We start from the raw sequence: 19804 nt of genomic DNA, 5'->3' as shown, positions 1-19804 counted from the left end.
AGACACATCCAGGGAATTGGTGGTCTTGGATTTTGGAAGAGGGGAGGCCAACTCCTGGGCTTCAGCACTTACATCCCAGGCTCTCCAGAGGCCGCCACTGCCCCTCCCTTTCCGGAGTCTCAGCCCTTCCGCCCAGGGCAGGCCCTTCCCCGCCGGAGGTCCCCTGGAGTCTTCAGGTGGCGATGGGAAGCTTAGGTTTCAGCTCACTCTCTGCTTTCTCAGGGCGCTTCCTTGAAGGCCCATCAAAGCGCCAACCCTGTCAGAGTGTGTTTGTTCATCTATGTGTTTGTTCAATTGCCTGTTGTGGCTTTTACCAGAGAGAAGCTTCATGAGAACATGAGATCGTCTTCTTTATTGCTTTATACCCAAATATAACACTTTTTAAGTTTTGTTTAATGGTTGGGTATCCTTTCAACCTTGCCCCCAGCGGACAATCCCTTCTTTGAATTTTTTCAGTAAAATCAAACAATACAAGGAAGGCCATTAGGTACAAAATACTCATGTATTTATGAATTCATGACCAAATTAAATATGAAACCTTATATAAAAAGAGGTGTGGTGTTTTTCCTCCCCCACCCCCCTTCCCCCCTGCAGCAGCTTCTAAGGCCATGCACGGGACTCCCTCCCTCCCTTCATGCTGGCTCTGCTTGGGTGTCCCTGTTCTAACTCTGGATTTCCAAGTACCAGGTTCCTGAGGACTGGAACTGGCCCCTCCTCCTCTCCCTCTCCTGCAGCCTGAGGACGGGGCTGCAGCACAGCCTCTCCAGGTGGAGTCTCCAGGAGGCACCTGGGCCTGCTGGGCTCCTGCTTGGTGCAGACCGGCTCTGGCAGAGCCATTGGGGAAGGGCAGTGGGTCCCTGAGGGGTGAGCTGGCCCTGGGTGGTGGGATACTTCTGGGAACACTCCCTGGCCATCTTCACTTTCTCTCACCACTGGCCTTTGTGCATCCTCATCAGTGGCCCAGATTCCTCAGCCTGCGAAGTCAGGAACACCTTTCCCCTCCCCTTGTTCTGGAGGCCCTGGTCTCCCTCTCACCTAGCATTCTTGGAAGCCCTAAGACTCAGGTGTGTCCCTCCTCTGTTACCTTCCCCCAGAGCAAGGGGGTAGAGCTGCATCCTGCTCCAGCATTGTCTCCCACCCTGCCCTTCAGCTCCTCAGCCCTCCCTGAGGCCAAAGGCTGCGCTCAGCTGAAGGGAGGCTGACAAGCCGGCAGGGGGCAGCACATGCCCAGCTTCCAAGCCAGCCTCCCACCCGCTCCAGGGACTTGAGGGAAGGCAGTCATGCCTGGGGTCAGTCCCAGCTCTGACAACAGGGGTCGCTGGCACTCTCGATCTACTGGATCTCTACCTCCTCTTGTCTTACCCCTTGACTAACCTCAAATCTCTAGGTGGTGGCTCCACATAATTGTTGCAAAGTTTCCCTTTGTTTGGGATTTACTCTAGCCCTGACTTAAAGCCAGACTGTCGATGGTGCAGCCCACCCCAGGGGGCTGGGACCTAAAGCCACTCCCCCTTTCTAAAGCATCTTTCTCTAGCTTGGCACCTAATTGCCCCTCTGGCACCACCCTTCAACTAAGGGGCTCATCCTTTCAAATCTATAAAGGGTGTTTGGGGGGGGTATGAAATGTGGATCAGCATTAGAAAAGGGGAACAGGTCAGGCATGGCCCAGCATTTCCCCAGGGGGTGCAAGCTAGTCTTAATCCTCCACATTCATCTTCTCCTCAGGACTGACCTTGGTTTTGCTCCAATTTAATTCTCCCTTTTTCTCTCCTCCCCTTTTATCCCAAACCAGCTAAGAACGACCATGTTCTATAAGCCTTCATTACAGGGACTCCTGTTCTCCAAATTCAGCCCTTTATCTGACCTTTCTACCCACCCCACCCTCAATACCATCACATCCTATGGGGTCATCCTCAGTAGGTGAAGGGGTAACTTGATTCTCGACATGGATTAAAGCAGGGGTCCCACGCCAGGTCTGAGCCCTGAGACACTGCCCCTTACCCCAGCCCCTGAAACTTCAACCCCAGGAGGCTGAAGGGGTAGAAATGTGTGGCCCTCAGAGTCAGCAGCAGGGCCAGGACCTCCTCAGCCACAGCAGGTGACAAGTTCTTTCCTGAAAGCCATCGGAGTCAATTCTACATCCTAAACCTTTATCTCATCATCATAGGAGCCCGTTAGGCTTTATAAAAATGTAAGCTATACGTTGTCTTTTTCTGTTTTTCTTCCTTCAAGGAGATAAGAGGATAGGATATTTTGTTGGTGATTTTGTTTGCTGTTGTTAGGGTTTTGTTTTTTGTTTTTGCTACTTTTGCCTCACCCCATAAGAAGCCATGCTAACCAGAGGTGGGGAGGGGCCCCACAGAACAGGGGATTGCTATACCCAGACCCCTTCCCCCACCACCTTCCTTCTCTGCCCCCATCCCAGCTGTTGCTGTTGGCTCTCCTCTCCAAATCTGAGTGGTGAAGGACCAGGGAGGGAGACTTCTGATTGCACCAAAAGCAACTGCTTCTAGGCCCATATTCTGAGCAGCCTGCCAGCCTTCATCAGGCCTGGATGCATGTGGCCCTATAGGGAGGCTGGCAGAGTGGAGGCCTTTACACTTGTGGCCTCTGGCAGCTGTGCCCCAGGATGCAAAAGCCTTGAGTTGGGCTCTAAAGGCTTAATTTCTACCCTGGCTTCTCCAGTGAGGATTTAAGTAGGCGCCATGTGGGAACACCCACAAAACAAGTGTAGCCCTCAAGTCCTTTGCTGGAAAAACACGGCCACAGAGGCAGGACCCTCAGAGACACATACCACAGGTCTCATGGCCAGGAGCAGTTTCCCTTTGACTCTGGGGTTCACCAACTGAGAGATAAGGTGCCAGACTTAGCCCTTTCATGCTCCCACCCTCCAGCAGCTTCTCCTACCCAGCCTTGGAACTGGAGACCTCTGCAGGGCGTGCCTGCTCTGATTGACAAGGCCCAGCTCCTCTCTTGCTGTCTATGAGAACAGCTCTGCCCTCAAGGGTCCTGGTTATGTGGGTCCCCTTGTCCCTGGAAGGTGGGGGTGAGGGGGCAATGCAGAAGAGCAGAGGGGCAAGTAGGGACAACAGCAGCAGGGTCAGAAGAGGGTGGCAGCATCTCAGACCACGGCTGAGGAGGAAGATGGGGATGATGAGGAGGCAGCGGAAGAGGATGGTGAGGAGGGACTGTTCCAGAACAGCCATCGCCGCTTGGGCTGCCGCTTCAGGTGGAGATAATCCTCCTTCTCCCGTTCTTTCCGTGCCCGCTGGTAGTGGTCCTCCTCCTTCAGGTACCAGACAGGTGGCCACCGGTGCTTCTCAAAATACTCCTGGTTTTCTGGAGTGGAGTGGAAGAGGGCATGTTAGGAGGGGGGCAGGAGAAGGCCCAGAGGGGTGTGGTTTGTGGAGGATCTCAGAGGAACCCCCACCCCACTGCCACAGGGACCCACAGTAGACCTTCAAGGAACAGAGACTGGCCTGGGAAACTAGTCCCTGCCTTCACAGAGGCCCCCTGTAGCTGCAGAGCTCCCGAAAGAAAGTTAAATGCCCAGGAAGTGGGGGTGACAAGGCTGGGGAAACGCTCTCCCAGTTATGCTGTTCTCCAAAGACAGAGGGGGGATCTAACTGAGGGTTTCATATGTACTGGGGAGGAAAAAGTCTGAGACAAAGAACCAAAGAGGAAGAAAGGGTGAGAAACACTGTCACAGATGCTTAGAAAGGTTGGGAGTAAGAGCAGAAGATTCTGGCAGAGCTGTGGCTGAAGGGAGGGCCCGAGGGAGGGCTGCAGGAAGACAAGCGGTCAAACTGCAGGATGGTTAGGCTGAGGGGTTTGGACTTATTCTGGAAGGTATGGAGGCCATGGAAGTTTGGGGTCAGAGGAGTGACATGATAGGAGCTATTCTTTAGAGAGAAAACGCTAAAAGGGTTGTAATAATCATGAAAGGTGGAAAAACTGGTAAGTGGAGTGACAAACTAGAAGGGGGAGGAGAGTCACAGCAGAATGGAGACCTCAAGAACATGTGACAGGAACTCAGAGAAGCCAGCAACACTTCCCCTGGAGCCCACACCTTCCTGTTGGGCCCCAGGACCTGACACATTAATCAAGCAGAAGTCATCGCGGGAGACCTCCAAGATAACCAAACCTGAGTTGTCCAAGCTGGGATGTGTGCCCGTCCTAGTTCCTCAATGTAGTGGGTCATGGGCAGCATTATAAATGATTTCTATATTTTTCTATTCGAGTACTGGCTCACAATCTAAAGTGTATTTCCTACTGTGCAATCCTGTCCAAAAAAGTTTGAAAGATACAACTCAATCTAGTTCAAACCCCTTTTCAGAACTATGACAAGAGAGGCCTGAGAGGTAGGGCAAGTTGCCCCAAGTCCCCAGCAACCCTGCCCTCTGGGCCAGGACTTGTCCTCGGGGCCCCCTCGGCTTGGCCGGATGTTCCTTTGCAGATGCTTTCCAACCCCAAAGTCACGTTAAGTTCCAGGACCACTAGCAGGCTCCAGGTGCCCTGGAGTGGCCCCAGGTTGAGGCTCCTTGGGAGTGAGGGAGGCGTGGCAGGTCCTGCCGGGATGCTCACCTGGGGACATGGCCTTCATGTCGCGGGGGAACTTGCGGCACACGTTGTTGTAGTTGGTGCAGATGTGGTGGAGACACCAGTCGGCCAACTGGTATGCGCAGTGGAACTAGGGACAGATAGAAGGGAGTCTGTGAAGAGACCCTGGAGCGGGGTCTTCACAGCATCTACAGCGGACCTCAGGGCTAAGTTTAGGGGCAGAGAATAAAGTGCCTTGTAGTCACAAAGAACCCACCTCCAGAGGCAAGCCTACACAAAACTATGAGGACAGAATGTTGGATCTGGCTTTGTGGGACATCACCATTACCTCACCTCTGTCCTGCGCAAACCCCTTCCCACCACCCCAGAATCCACTCCTCCTTCTCCCCATCAGGGACTAAAGCTGTCTGCACTAAGGTGCTGAGGACTGGACTCAAGGAGCTGAATTTCCCAGGGCTGTCTGTAAGCCTCAAAACTGCATGGTTTAATTTCATAATTTAATCTTTTATGGTAGGATTTCTGGTGCTGTGAGGGTCGATGTGGGAGATTTTGCTAGGTTGTTTGTAAATAAGGAGATGGGCAGTTAATTTTAGGTGAGTCCTCGATGTCCTTTAAATGACCTTAGACAGGCAGCAACCATGTCTAAACACGACACTGGGGCTCCCTCCATGCCCGAAGTCTCAGTCCCTTCCTCCCACTGTCAGCTTTTCTCCTTGGCATATCAGGTGGGTGCTCTGGCATGCAGGATGACATGGGCTCTGCCCAGCCAGGGAACTGAGTCTGATGATGGGTTCCCTCCTGCCCACCAATGCCCAATCCCCCTCATTCACTGCCAGTGGGCAGACAGAACCCCACACTGGGAATGCTGGAGAGATTCCTCCCCTCGCCTCATACCTGAGCCAGTTCCAGGAACACAAGGACATCCCCATCAATGTCAACCATCATCTGGGTTGCTTCCATCAGCCCGGTCACTGTGTACTGCTCTGTGACACACACAGCCAGGAATCAGCTGAAGAATCCCGAGAAACAAACATGCCCTCACTGAAGCCCCCTGGCAAGGGCTCACTGCAGGGCAAAGAGAGATCAGAGCCAAGGGCAAGTCCCAGCAGGCCACGAAAGGCCACAGGAGATTAAAGGTGCTCCCACCAGCGAAGAAGCTGGGATCTGAATAAGACTTTCCCAGTGGAGAGAGGGTGGAAAGTAAAGGGGATGTTAGAATCATCTAAGAGGAATTTTCAAGTTATGTATGTTCCCCCAATAACCTAATCTACATAGGGTGAGAGCCCCCAGTGGAATCAACCCAGATACTACTAGGAGAGAGTATTAAGACTCAGGTCTGCTGAGAACTACAAAATGAAAAACATGGATTAAACCTAGTTATTTGAATTAATTTAAATCTAGTAACAAAAAATGGGTTTTATGTTAAAGTGTCTATATCGAAGACGTGAACATTCTTAGTTCTACATTTTAACTGTTTCAGTATAAACTCATGAGGCATTTTATCTTTAAAAGTATATGTGTATTCCATGGAATATTACTCAGCATTCAAAAAAGATAAACACATGCAATTTGCAGCAACATGGATGGCGCTGGAAGGGATCATGCTCAGAGAAATAAGCCAGAAAGAAAAAGAAAAATACCGGATGGTCTCACTCATAGCAGGAATCTAGAAAACTTAAATAAGGGACCAGGAAAAAGAATAACTATAAGAAAGAAAAAATCAAAAATCAAAATCAAAATCAACAAACAACTATGAACCAGAGACACTCTATGGGGGCTGGGGGGGCAGGGAAAGGAGGAATTGGGGTCAAAATAAGGGGGTTGCAATTGCATGGGGAATATAAAAATAAAATTAAAAAAATAAAACACTGAAGGGAAAAAGGAACAGTCAAAAAAAAAAATAAATCCTATATACCTAGAGACAGGTTAATAAAAAATTGTTAAAAAAAAAAAAAGTATATGTGTATTTCTCAGCTGAGTCCATGGAAAAGACCTAGAAGCAACAGGCAACTTAGAGCATAAGCATCCCTCGTGCACAGACTAGCCTTGAACACATTCCAACTGTAAGAGACGAGGACTCGCATAGAAATAGGGCAGGAGATATCCAAGATGAACCTGGAACACCTTGTCATTCCACACAGCCAGAAAGTTCCATCAGCCTGTGGCTAGAGCCACGCAAAGACACTTCTACCAGCTAACAGTGCAATACAGTCTCTGAGCGTGAACAGAATAACTGCAATTAATGGAGACCAAGCAGGTATGCTCAAATGGAAGGATTCATAATAGTTCTTCATGAAGAAAAAACATTTGGTCAGCCTCAAATGGTGATAGGAAACAAATTTAACTTGAAAATGGTAAATAGGGCCTCCCTGGTGGCACAAGGGGTTAAGCACGACACTGTGAAGCAATCCGCAGCCTCTGCAGCACGAGTTCGATCCCCTGCTGGCCAGGGAGCAACCCACATGGTGCAGCAGACCTCTCTTGTCTTGCCCGCTGCTCCCCTCAGCAGTGTACTTCAGTCAGTCTGCCTGTTCTATTCCCCGCTCTGTCTCTGGTGGGTCCTCTCACCCCCCAACACCTCTGGCCTGTACCTGTACCCCGGCTCTTGTATGCATAAATAAATAAATCTTAAAAAAAGAAAAAAAAAAAGAAAATGGCAAATACAAGGAAAGAATGAAGCCCTGACATTCCCACACGAACTGTCCTCTGGATAATCAGTTGATGGGGGAAGTTTCTCTCTTTTTAGATATTCTGAGAGGAAGGAATGATTGGATTGGAATATTACCATTCAGAACACCTAAAAAATTACTGAATCCAGGCAGTATCAATGGCAACAAGCATCACAGAAAGAGAGAAATACTGGCAACCTGTCCTCTTGATGAAAAGTCAAATCTATGAAGTAGTTTTGCCCAAAGAAAACTGAATGTGAACTTCATCTGGCCTCTAGACCAATGACCAGCTGACAGGAAACATGGGTACTACAGAAACGCGATCAGCAAAAATCCAGATTGTGGAAAACTCTACAGGACAAAAGGTCAGCGGGTCTCTGCCAAAAATAAATTACAAAGGAAATAAATTTTAATAGACAAGGTATCTGTAGATTCAAAGAAATTTAAATGACATATAAAAAATAAAATTATGCTATAGGGTTTAGTGTTGCAAGATAAAACTATGAAAAAATGTAAGGGGAGGAGGGTCATAAAAATTACCCTACAGAAGAATAATAGGCAGAGGGTATCTTCTGGCAGAGGGTGACTGGGAAGTACAGGGGAGGCTTCCTGTGTGGCCAGCAAGGTTCTAGCTCCCAAAAGGTGTCATTTTGCTTTATAATAATTCATTAAGCTGAACATGTTTCGTGAATTTGTATTATACTTAGCAACTAAAAAAGCTTTAATTTTGAATCACTAATTGCATAGAAAGCATATCTCGCCAAACTGAACACATCACCAACTATACTATAATCGCTCAACAGTAATTACTCAGCATCTTCTGATCCTTAGCAAGGTACACACACAGTGCATTTCCCCCTGCGTCTGCTAGTGTACACAGCGCTTTCACAGGACAGTCATCAATGCTATTTCCACCGGCCCTCCCGTGTGGCGGTGCAGGTGAGCATCTTTAAAGGCCCGGGCCTGCCTGTCTGACTCGTGAGTGGTTGCTTGCCACAATGAAGCAAGTTTATAGAAATATCTTTGCATTTTTTTTCTTTTGGGTCATTTCTTTTGGAAATAGTCTTTCTAAAGTTGAATTACTGAGCCCAAAATTTTGGACAGTTTTATGTGCTCTGGGATGATGGCAGTACTTTTCGAGGACATCAGTAGTTGACACACTGTCTTTTGCTCCAGGCCCTACAGCTCTATGTGGCCCCGGCCAGGGTCCTTGATGCCTCTCCAGGCTCAGCTCTTAATATTCTGCTCCTGGGGCCTCCCTGGTGGTACAGGGGTTAAAGTCTCATTGTGATCAGACTATTGCCAGCCACTGCAGCGTGAGTTCAATCCCTGGCCTGGGAGCTGACCCACTGGCGCAGCAGACCTCTCCTGTGTCACCCGCTGCTCCCCTCAGTAGTGTATTTCAGTTCTTCTGCCTGTTCTGCTCTCTGCTCTGTCTCTGGTGAATTCTCTCGCCCTCCTGCGCCTCTGGCCTGTATCCCAGTGCTTGTATAAATAAATAAATCTTTAAAAAAAAAAACTCTTAAAAAAAAATTACCAGTACAGGTATTAACACCAACATCACACAAATGCCAATTCCCACTTCCGTGGAAGCCTTCTGAAAGGCTCCCTGCATCTGAACAGCTCTGGTTCTCTTCTCCAGCCCCTTGGATGCCCCTAATCCCCACCTGCCTGGTCTCTCCAGCAAGGGCTTGGATCTCAGTCCTTGCTGCTCAAATGCTCACACTCTTTTCAAAGATTAGGAGTGGAAGGTCAATGTTTGATTTTTATTTTAAAGAAAAGTAGGTGAGGGCCTTCCTGTTGGTGCAAGGGGTTAAGCACAGCACTGTGAAGCTATCTGCAGCCTCTGCAGCACAAGTTCAATCCCCTGGCCGGCCTGGGAGCTACCCACATGGTACACAGACCTCTCCTGTCTCACCCGCTGCTCCCCTCAGCAGTGTATTTTGGACGGTCTGCCTGTTCTGTTCCCCGCTCTGTCTCTGGTGAATCCTCTCACCCCTCACACCTCTGGCCTGTACCCCAGCTCTTGTATGCATAAATAAATCTTTGAAAAAAAGAAAAAAGAAAAGCAGGTGAAGTTGAAGGTAAAGGAGGAAAGAAAGGAGGGAGAAAGGGAAAAAGGGAAGGAGAAGGGAATAAAAGAAAGAAGGAAGAGAAGAACCAAAGGGTAGAAGCAGAATTGCGTTCTCTTCTTTCCAGCTTGAGGGCAGCCACTGGGCACTATCACCTACTGGAGACCACTTCGCTGGGCTGAAATCACCTTTGGAGAGAGCTTGTGAGGTGACCCCATGGAGCATTCCCTCACATTCACTTCTTTACATCCGTGTCCTCACCCAAACCTCCGCACCATATTTCACTTTTTGTCAACTTAGTCCCTTGGTGCTGTAGCCAGTCCCCTAGGAGGAGAGAGGCAGAGAGAAGATCTAATCACGCCTGGGGGGTTCCCTGCCTTCTTTCCTGGGGAGGTCCCTGGGCACTCTGGTTAGTTACCTGTGAGAGCAACCAGGTGCGGCAGGCAGAGGCGGTTGGCCAAGATGATGAGCTTCATGTCGTCCAGGTCGGGGCTGGAGGTGAACATGCCCGTGTAGAGGTACTCCAGCACGGCCCTCATGCAGCTCTTGCTCGTGTAGGGAAACACCACCTGTGGGGGGGAGCCCCTCCATTCTGAGACACATGGCCCATGCAATTGGTCTCCCTCAGACACAGCCCTTCCTGTGCAACTCAACCTGCTGTGAAGACCCCCAAAAGGCCTGTCTCCTGGGGCAACTGGCACAGAGCACCAGTGGGCAGGGCTCGGATACCTTTCAAAAAGATCTAGCGTCTCATTGGCATCCTTCCGAAGCTATTCTGGCTTGGCGGATGCTTGAGGAGTTCTGCACCCCCCCCACCCCCCACCCCACCCCAGCCCTGCAGGGAGCCCTGGAAGTGGGATCCAGAGCAAAGCAAACACTGGCTGGCTTCTTTCTGGTTGTTCAAGGTTGCTGCCTGGGGCCTCTGGGATCTCGTCAGAACAGTGCTGCCACAAAAAACTGCTTTCTCATCAGGCAAGTATCTCCAGGTTGCGCAGGGAATCGCCTAGAGCTTTCAAGTTGGCTCTAAGGTACTGAGAAGTGCCTAGGGCTGGCAGGCCCATAGGGCTTCGGAGAATTCCTAATCTCAGGCTTGGAATATCCAAAACCAAAAGAGGCTTCAAGGATCAGAGACTCAAATCTCAACCCCTCCACTGTGCCTTCAATTAGGACTTCCCAGAAATCTTGGCAAATTCCTATTCTCTGTCACAGGATGTGGCGCTGTGTTGTTATTGGTCCAGGTCTAAATCAAGAGACCAGCAGTGAAGAGGCTGAAGTGAAAGCGCTAGTCTCCTGGGCTCAAAAGAAATCACAGACCAGCTGGGAAAACTGCCTGTGACACTCAGAACTTTAAGCATCTGCACCAAGTTAGCCTTGCTAGCTGCAAGGCTGAGGCTGGACACCCATGTTACAGTTTGGAGAAGACGGGGCACACCCCGGACCAAGGCCTGGGCTGCTCTGATTCACTGGAAGAATGGAAAGGAAAGGAGAAACTTAAGGAATATTTCCCAGGACACGTTGATAGATTCCTTTTGAATCAGGCGCCTGAGAAAGTGACAGTGTGAACTGAAGGTGAACTGAAGCCATACTCATTAGAATGAAAGGTGACTGTATAAAGCCTTTCTTCTTACTTATGCACTTTGATGCTTTGAAACCCTGCAGGGACTGGCCCTCCCAGACCTAGCCCATTCCCAGAGATAGTGAAGGAGTCACCTGCTATCACACCTTTCATCTGCAAACCTCTCAATCCAGAGTCTACACCCCTCGACCACCTCCTCTATCAGACTCTCAAGGTCCAGGTCACCATTCACTGGTCCCAATTCACAGAACAAGGTTCCAAACAACTAAGGAGAGCCCTACACCCCAGAGTCTGCTGAAATTATTCGAGCCTGTCAATCAGAAACCTGCTTACCCCCACTTATGCTCTCCATCCCATGGAAACTACAGTAAAGGTTCTTGTCCATGGTTCATCTTGCTCCCTGTGCCTCCTGACCAACACTGGGGCTTCCCTGTATACCCCCTCCCTGCCCTACATGGGCCCCTCCAATTGAGATTTGAGATGTAATAATGTATCTTTTCAGTGGCTGTTTTCTCTTGATCTCTTGGCTTTGCCATACCTTAATATTAATAAACCCTACATAAAACAGTGATGGGTTCTTTTTGAGACACACTGAATTTTTTCTAGTTGCCTCCTAAGTGTCAGGGAGAGAACAAGATACAAGGTAAGGAGCTGGGGAATTAGAAGTGATGATTTCAAGTCCTAATCCTTTGCTACTTAGGCAACTTTGAGCAAGTCATTTAACTTCTCAGGGTCTTGCTTTCCTTAAGTATAAAGTGGGAATGCTGCACTGAGTATGAGCTGTGTGCAAGACCTGAAAACCGTATTTGTTGTTAAAATGTTACTCTAATTCCCTGTCCAGGTGTACTGGAAAATCCTTGGCCGAGGGAAACACCTCATCAAGTTCTCTTGGGCCCACCTCTCAGCTGGCACAGTCCATACAAAAGAAAATATCATTAACTGACAGGTCTCAGGTGCAAAAGGTGTGAGTCTCTTTTCCAACTAGCCCCACCCAGCCTTACCTCCCTGGTGGAACTCTCCACAAACGGCCCCCCAAACATGGCAGCCATCCAGTCGCAGCTGGAAATCAATAGGGGCTTGTGGGCACTGATGGTGCCATCATCCAGGATGAAGGTCACATCTGTCCGGGAGAAGAGGCATCACGTGAGGATGTGGTGAAAGAAAGTGGAACTGCCAACCTGAGATGCTGATCCCAGGCAGCCTGCCTCCTTCTGAAGCCATGGTCTGTGGAGTGCTAAGCAACTGAGCTCTCGGCAGGGGAAATGAGGCTCCAGAAGTGGCGTCTCCACATCTCCCAGACATCACCTCCTGAGACAATTGGGAATGCTAGTTGGGTCAACCCAGAGCTTGAGAAGCTGCAGGAAGGGAACTCCCCTGCCTTCTGGCTGTCAGTCCCTAAGCACATGCTATACCTGAGAAGGTGCCTTTTGCCAAGCACTCCTTGACTCGGTTGGTCCGGCGGACATGGAAGGCCTTGGTGATCTCCTGGTTCATGAAGGCCTCATTGTTGAGGATGTTGGCCACCATCATGCGCAAATCAAAGACCTCTAGCAGCTCCGCGATGTGCGCGATGTGCATGAGGTCCCGCTCCTTCTCGTCCAGCTCCCCCGTGTACAGGTACTTGAGAACAGCACGGAAGGGCCCCGGCTGGATGGAGTTGTCCATTTTTACCACTACCATCAGCCGGGATTTGTAGGTCAGAGGATCTTCTGCCATCTCTTCCTGGATGCTCACAAAAGCTCGGCTCCAGGAAGACAGCACTCGACCCCGCCCTGGCAGGTACCCTGTTCCATTGCCCCGCAAGATCCCGTCGCTGGTCGAGGCCCGAAGCCCAGCAGGCCCGGAGCTCCCGCCCTCCTCCACGCTCTCGCACACGTCAAAGCTGGCTGCTCGAAGCAGGAAGTCCCGTCCGTGGTGGTGGTGGTGGTGGTGGTGATCAGGGTGACCCCTATGGTCCTCTGGGCGGGGGCCCCCTGACCCTGAGGGGCCCCCCAACTCCCCCTCACTCAGGTCCATGAGGAACAGGTCATAGAACTTGGAGGAGGAGGTGGAGAGGTAGATCTTGTGGGCAAAGATGCGCACCCGCTCCTGCAGCACCAGGATGACATCCGCACACAGCGGGTCCTCCAGGAGGTGGGCGGGGCACTCCTCGCTGCTGGAGGGGGGGTCGGGCACCACGATGATCGGGGGAGGTGGCTTGGGAGGCAGGAAGGGTGCCTGCAACAGAGGCCGCTGCACATTTCGGAGGTGGGACTTCCAGAACTGCAGGTGCCGGCGAGAGATGAGTGCCGCCCGGATGGCGTTGTCAAAGACGTCCTTGATGCCAAACTGGGCCACCACGCTGGTCTCGTAGTAGGGAATGCCCAGCTCCTTGGCCACCTCCCGACCCTTCTCTGGGGGAAGGATCTCATTGGGCTTGATAGGCCTGTAGGTTCAAGAAAGAAAACCAAACTTGTGTTGGGGGTGGAAGGCGGGAGTCTGGGACATGCAGCGGTGCAGGGCCTGACCATTGACTGGACAGCAGGATGTGCCCCTGGCTCCCTCCTGCCCAGCTCATTTGCACTGAATCTCTGCTCTTTCTCCTGTCTGACCAAACCCTAGCAGTCCTCTAAGGTCCACCTCCCACACCCTCTTCTTCCGGAAGTCTTCTGAATCTATGCCAGGTCCCTGCTCACAACAGTGGTAGCACCTAAATGCCTCTCTGGCAATTAGAACAGAAGGGTCCATGTTGGTCTTTACTTGTTGACATATTAATTCATCTCCCAGCAAGACTATAACCCCTTTCACATAAAGACAACCTCCTCTTCTTCTCTCCTCCTGGTGCTTAGCCCGGTATTGCCCACACAGGCACAAGAGATGAATTAATGAGTGAATGGTGGGCCCCCTACATAAGCTTGTTTCAAAGGAAGGGAGAGGTGCAAGAATGAGCAGGGTTCCCTCAGGGCTGAGTAGGGCACAATGAAGACACCCCCATCCAGTCTTCCTCCTTTCCTTGGGTAGCAACAGCACCCCCTACCTCGCCAAGGGTCGTCTAGCCCTATTGACAGCCTCCAGGTCAGCGTAGCGCAGGTCCAGCTGGCAGCCCACCAGGATGACCGGTGCTCGAGGGCAGAAGTGCTTGATCTCTGGGTACCACATGGTCTTAACATGGTGGAGGGAATTGGGGTTGGCGATGGAGAAGCACAGAACCACCACATCAGATCTGGGGGTGGGAGAGTAAGGTTAAGGGCAGAGAATGCTAGCAATAGGTTACCTGCCCCTGGAAACAGGAAGAGCAGCCAGCCCGCCCCCCCTCCCTGTGCTGCACCCCACATCTGTCACCTGCTCACATGATCTGATACGAAATGTATAATAATAGCACCTCTCATTTATGTACCTCTAATTTAGCATTTTAGAGCTTTCAGAGATGCTTATTTTGACCTTGTGGCTATCTTGTGAGTTAGAAATTACCATTTTTATCATCTCAGAATAGTTAATCGCTCAAAGTGACAGAGCTAGTAGGGAGCAGGGCTGGGACTCTAAGCCCTGGCTCCTTCCACTGCCCCAGCCTGCCTCCTCTGTGAGGGTCCCTTTTCTCTACTTCTTCCTCCTAATTTAAACTTGACAAAGTTGCACTGTTCCTTGGGAAACTGGGGCGATACCCACCCACCTGGCTCCCTGCTGGTAGTCAGAAGCATTCCTTACCTCCCATAAGCAAAACGACGGTCTTTGTGGTGGTCTCCAAAGGTGTCCCAGAGGCGGAGGGAAACGCTAACATCGTCTACCACATCTCGGGAGCGTTCCAGCACCTGCGGGGGACAAGGAGGAAGGTGGGATCAGGGCAACAGTAACTTGGAGCCCCAGTATCAGTTCAGGCTGGTGCCAGCTTACCCCAAGGGTCCTGGCAACTTGGGGATTGGAAGGGCAGCTCTAGTACCTTCCACTATGTGCCCTGCACACTTTAATGCAGATGCTACCTCTGAAGACTCAGTAGTAAGGGCGGCCTCCAAGCTGTCAGAAGCACAGAGACCCTAAGGGGACAGACTGCTATGGCTGTGGACAGGAGTTTTCAGGGAGCTGTGTGTTGATGGGCCCCTGATCTGCCATTAGCCCACAGCTTCTTTCATTCTCTCAGCTCTCCAAAATCCCCCTCCTCTGTGCTCCCCATTACGGGGGCGATGATTGCACAGATGCTGTACCCAGACAAAGCTCGAGTGCAGGTACCAGCTCAGCCATGCACAACACAAATAGCCCAAGATCCTGCCCCTTAGGTGGGACTCACTTCAGGCCCCTCTCCAGGAGCTCCTTCCTCTTCAGCAGCCCTCACCCCACCCCCAGAGCTTCCGTGAGCTCAGCACAGGCCATGTTCGGAGACATGGGGCGAGGGCTTGGGAAAGACCCCATTGCACAGCCTGGGCCCCCACCAAGTGGCTTGCAGCCTTACCTCCTGGCATACCCGATACTGGTCGATGGCCCAAACCGTGGGCACATGGGTGGCGAGCAGTTGGTACTGGGTGAGGGTGGCATTGCAGGCCCGGGCACAGATGAGCCTGGTCTTGCCCACAGCGTTGTCCCCCACCACAACGCACTTGATGGTCTCTACGTTTGGCCTTTCATAATCCATGTCAGAATCCATTAATTGGGACCTGAGGGAGAGGAGAGAAGCGGTCAAGATGACTTTACATGTCAGCTTCCTGAGAGCCAGGGCCTGCAGCTCTCCTCAGCCCAGCCTCCCCCTTCAAACATTTGAGCAGAGAGGAGGAGAAAGGTGTGGGCAACTTTCTGGGCAATAGCTCTGCAGGGGCCCAAGGAGATGAGAGTCCATTCAGGCTGAGAAGAGCTGTTCCACTGGAGGTACCCCCTCTCCCCCTCCTGTTGCGGCCATCTTCCAACTGGGCCTCTGGATTGGGGAGGCCTGTGAGAGACCCCAGAGCCTGCCCAGGGCCTGTTCCCACTCTCCCAGAAAGAGAAGAGTCTGCCTGGGAAGCTCATTCATAACCTGCTCTCCTCCCACAGCAGGGCTGTGGCAGCACAACAACAAACAGCTGAGAGAAGCAGAGTCAGGGCCAGGCCCCACCCCTTCCCAGCATGCCTGAGGGCAGGGCCACTTTAAAATTTAATGGATTTGTCAGAGCTAAGTGTAGTTCTCTTGGCTTCTACCTTTCCACTCTCCCTGATTGTGGCATCTATGTCCTAACCATAGCTAGCCTTCGGCCCCACCCCTGCCCCCTTTATGGAGGTGTCAAGTCTTTCCTCCTGGTTTCTGAGCTAGGAAGGCTTCTGCATGTACCTGGGCAGCAACCCCGCCACCCCTCCCCTGGTCTGTCATGTCACCTGTGTGACCTACCCAGTTCTGAGATGGGAGTGGGGGAAACCACAGGCCTGTGACAATATAGTCTATGACCAGGGCCTTCCTACCCCCTACCCAAGACTGCCCTCCAAGTATTTGCATCCAGCCTCAGGAAGAGTAAGTTAAGTCTCCCTCTGCACTTCCCACTCCCATGGAAGGAGATTCTCAATCTGGAAGCCTTCAGACACCTGGCAATCTAGAGGAACAGCGGCTAAACTGGTGCACAAGTAATGTGCTCACTGGGGAAAGCAGAGGGCTGGAAACTTAGACCTGAATTTCCAGGCAAAGGCAAGCCTCAGTTTCCTTCGGTATTGGGCCAAAAGAAAGTAGCTTGTCCACCCACAGAGAGAGATGGCTCTAATGAACAAACAGAAGGCCCAGCTATTGTCAAAATGTCATGTCAGCTTAAAAAGCTGTCACCAGGAGGGGGCCTCAGCTTGAGGGGGCTTTTCCTGGCAACCTCCCAGTTGGCATGACCCTGCCTGGCAGGGATGTGAGGTGGGGAGGAAGGGCCAGGGAAGGAGTTTTTTGGAAGCCTGGTTTTGCCTGGGTCATTGGGCTGTCCCCCTCCTCCCCCTGCAGCCCCCCCACCCCCACCCCAACTCTCACAACCCCTGTGTGCATGAAGTCAGTGGGAACTGAAGCAACCTGGAGGAATTTTTCCTAGGCCCTGAGAGGTTGTGCTCAGAGGAGTCCTGGAGGCTGCCCAGGTGCCCTCACTGCTGAGCCATCCAGCCCAAGAGCTAAGCCACCAGCAGCAACTGAGAAGCTCAATTCCTGCCGGTCTGTAACTGGATGCCAGCATGCAGGAATGCAGAGCTGAAATATCCAAGTAACGATGGCAACTGGGATTTGCGTGAGTGGATGCATCTCAGCAACCTAAGCAAAAAGTGCAGCAAGGACTTTTCAATGAGACAAGTGCCTCCTCCTTCTTGGAATTTTACAGGATCTGAACTCTAATCAACAGGGGGTCTCCACACAGGTCCCTCCCCTGTCTCCAGGGCAATTGCCTGCATCATTTCTTCTCCTCCCCACCTCCCCGCCCTCCCCGGCAGGCAACGGTTATTCTAACCACCATCTTGCCTTTTCCCTGCTCGCTCTCCAGAGCTGGGGATTGGGAACCCCATTTTCACAGTTCCTGGTCTCAAGTCAGGACGTGTTGATTCTAGAGAAATCATCTGGGTTGTGCTTTCTATTTCATCAATTGAAAAACAAAACAGAATCCCAAATACAAATATATACAGCTGTAGAGAGATAAAAATCTACAAGCCAACAGAACTTCCTCGAATATAGATTTCCAGCAGCATGTAGGTCTGTAGGCAGGTGTGTGTTGGGGGTGAGGGGGAATGAGAGGGCATGGAGGAGGGGTGTCAGTTCTTAAATCAGGAGCAGCTTGATGGTGAGAAGGATACCAGATCACCAAGAGAACAGTGCTGGTCCAAGATCAGCAACTTTATGATGAAAACACTTTTGCACACCTTATGCACCTCAGGGGTTAAGCAGGGGACAGCCAGCCACCACGGAGGAGATCAACAAGCACTCTGCTGTGAGTTTAGACACCAGACCATCTGGGTGCTGCTCTGGCTGAACAGCCCACGCCCCCCATCCATTTCCCAGCTGTCCCTGCAGCCTTCCCCTGCAGGTCCCTAGACTTCCTCCCTATTTTTATCATTCTCACCCACTTCACCCCGTCCCAATTGCCTGACTGACAAACTTCATTGTTATCTCCAGGCAAGGGCAAATAATCACTTCACCTCTCTGGGCATCAGTCTGCCTTCTGGAAAATGGGTATGAGTACTTTGGAAAAAGTCTCCTGAATCTTGATGAATTCATGCCAAGACAGCCTGGGCAGAAAGAGGTATTTGCCTTCTTATGTAATATGGCATTATATAATGCTAGATTACATATCTATATGTAATTATAGCTCTCTTTAAGATACAGACTGGCCCATTTAAGCCAGCAGAACTCCTTTTTAGTCTAACCAGGCCTATCTTAAACAAGGATCCTGTACTGGAGGAGATAGTGTACCAATGCCAACAGTAATGTCATTTTTGCTCAAGAATATTGCCACTATAACTGTATCATTGCTGGTACATGATGATACAACCCATTCAATGAGCTTCTCAACTTCCCCTTTCCTTCTGGCACTCTCTTTTTCAATGACTAGACTTTTCTGTACAATTGCCTCATCTCCATGCCTTCTGAGTGTCCTGAGTAACCTCCATAAACTGAGGCTGCTTTGCCACCCTGCCCTGTGTATCATAATCCCCCAATTCACCCCTTTCCCTCCAGGATCCCATAATCACCTAGGATCCCTGCTCCCCTCCCCCAAACCAGCCTCCTACCCACTTTTCTCCCAGCATTTTGTACTCAGGCCAGGCCAAGTCCCAGGTGTACTCAGATTGGCTACAGCCCTTACCATCTCCCCGTCCCACCTCCACACCCCTACACACACTCTTCGTGAGCCCAGAAAAGCCCCCCCCCTTTCCCTCCCACAGCTAATAGGAGGCTTGTTCTTCTGTGGCTGCCCTAGTCTGGTTGTCAAGGAAACCACAGAATCTCCCTGGGAGCCTGGCTTGTCTCCTAGCAACCAATATCCCACATTCTGCATCTTACAAAATGTGAAAGGGAGGAATATCCTGAAAATGACGGTAAAAATCAAGGAGGATGGACGAGAAGGGAGAACAGGGAAGAGAAGGGGGGGGGTTGGTCTCCAAATTAAAGGAGGCTCCCACTGGGGTCACTGACATTGGAATATGGCAGAAGGCTGAGAGGTGAATCCTCCCGCGCAGATCCAATGGACAGCAAGGCCCAAAGGATTCTTGAACGGCCACATTACCAAACAATGCACACCTAAACACACAATAAACCTTCTCAGACCTAGGATGCCCAAATATCAACAAACAACGCTAAGGATTGCTCCAGCAGTTCGCCAAAGTCAGATGTACAGACTGCACTAGAGTTGGGTGGATAGAAACATTCACAGAACGGCAAGCAAAACACTCAAATTCCACTGGTTTTGAAGGGAAACACTCGCACCACTCTGCACCTTTCCCCCGGACACGCTGCTCTGCACACACACAATTTAACAATAATAATAATGGGCAAGGCCGCGACCCACTAAGGCAACCAAGTCATCCTCCGTTCCCTAGAAAAACCCTGAAAAAGAGTTATTCCCTCCGACCCCTGAGCCCCCCAGCAGCCAAAGCTGCAGCCACAGCAAGAGCCGGAGCCGGGGGAGCCGGGGGAGCCGCCGGGGGCCGCACCGACAGGGGCCAGGAGGGCAAAGCCAAGCGTTTGCAAGGCTGCTTGCAATCCGGACATCACAGAAATCAATCATGTACTTACACCACTACATGTGACGGGGTAATTTCTAGTGTGAGGAGCACATCTCGTCCTGCCAAGCACGCTCATTTTAGTGCAATGTCGGGGGTCACTCCACGCGTGCAAGTTGGGACGCGGCCGGCGGCGCCGCGCTGCTGGGGCCGCCGCTGCAGGCTCCGGGCCCGGGGCGCGCGCGATCAGAAACTCCGGCCGCGCAGCCCAGGCCGGACGGCGGGCCGGGAGCGGCCGCGCGCGCGCCACTGCAGCCACGGCC

The 19804-nt window shown here is 51.3% G+C and overlaps 1 protein-coding gene across 1 annotated transcript; it reads right to left on the bottom strand.

Moving 5' to 3' along the window:
- Positions 1–274: 274 nt before the first annotated feature.
- RHOBTB2 (Rho related BTB domain containing 2) lies at positions 275–19698 on the bottom strand. Its single transcript, XM_037496092.2, has 10 exons — positions 19555–19698; positions 15301–15502; positions 14562–14665; positions 13894–14079; positions 12290–13302; positions 11879–11997; positions 9720–9870; positions 5455–5543; positions 4585–4690; positions 275–3339 (listed from the first exon to the last, which is right to left on the bottom strand). Exons 2-10 carry the CDS (start codon positions 15490–15492, stop codon positions 3122–3124), a joined length of 2178 nt encoding a protein of 725 aa, XP_037351989.1. The 5' UTR covers positions 15493–15502; positions 19555–19698; the 3' UTR covers positions 275–3121.
- Between the last annotated feature and the right edge of the window lie 106 nt (positions 19699–19804).

The sequence above is a fragment of the Talpa occidentalis genome, unplaced genomic scaffold (assembly GCF_014898055.3).
Source record: "Talpa occidentalis isolate TD23 unplaced genomic scaffold, MPIMG_talOcc4v2.1 talOcc4.8, whole genome shotgun sequence".
In the NCBI taxonomy this organism is placed as follows: Eukaryota; Metazoa; Chordata; class Mammalia; order Eulipotyphla; family Talpidae; genus Talpa; species Talpa occidentalis.
This window is presented reverse-complemented; position numbering and strand designations above follow the sequence as displayed.

What these genes read in the sequence shown, in the direction of transcription:
- RHOBTB2 (XM_037496092.2), bottom strand. Translation starts at nt 15,492, where the DNA reads ATGGATTCTGACATGGATTATGAAAGGCCAAACGTAGAGACCATCAAG. An exon ending in GCACCTGGTTGCTCTCACAG is followed by an intron (nt 5,544 to 9,719) that starts GTAACTAACCAG and finishes TGTGTGTCACAG; the next exon opens with AGCAGTACACAGTGACCGGG. An exon ending in TGTTCCTGGAACTGGCTCAG is followed by an intron (nt 4,691 to 5,454) that starts GTATGAGGCGAG and finishes ATCTGTCCCTAG; the next exon opens with TTCCACTGCGCATACCAGTT.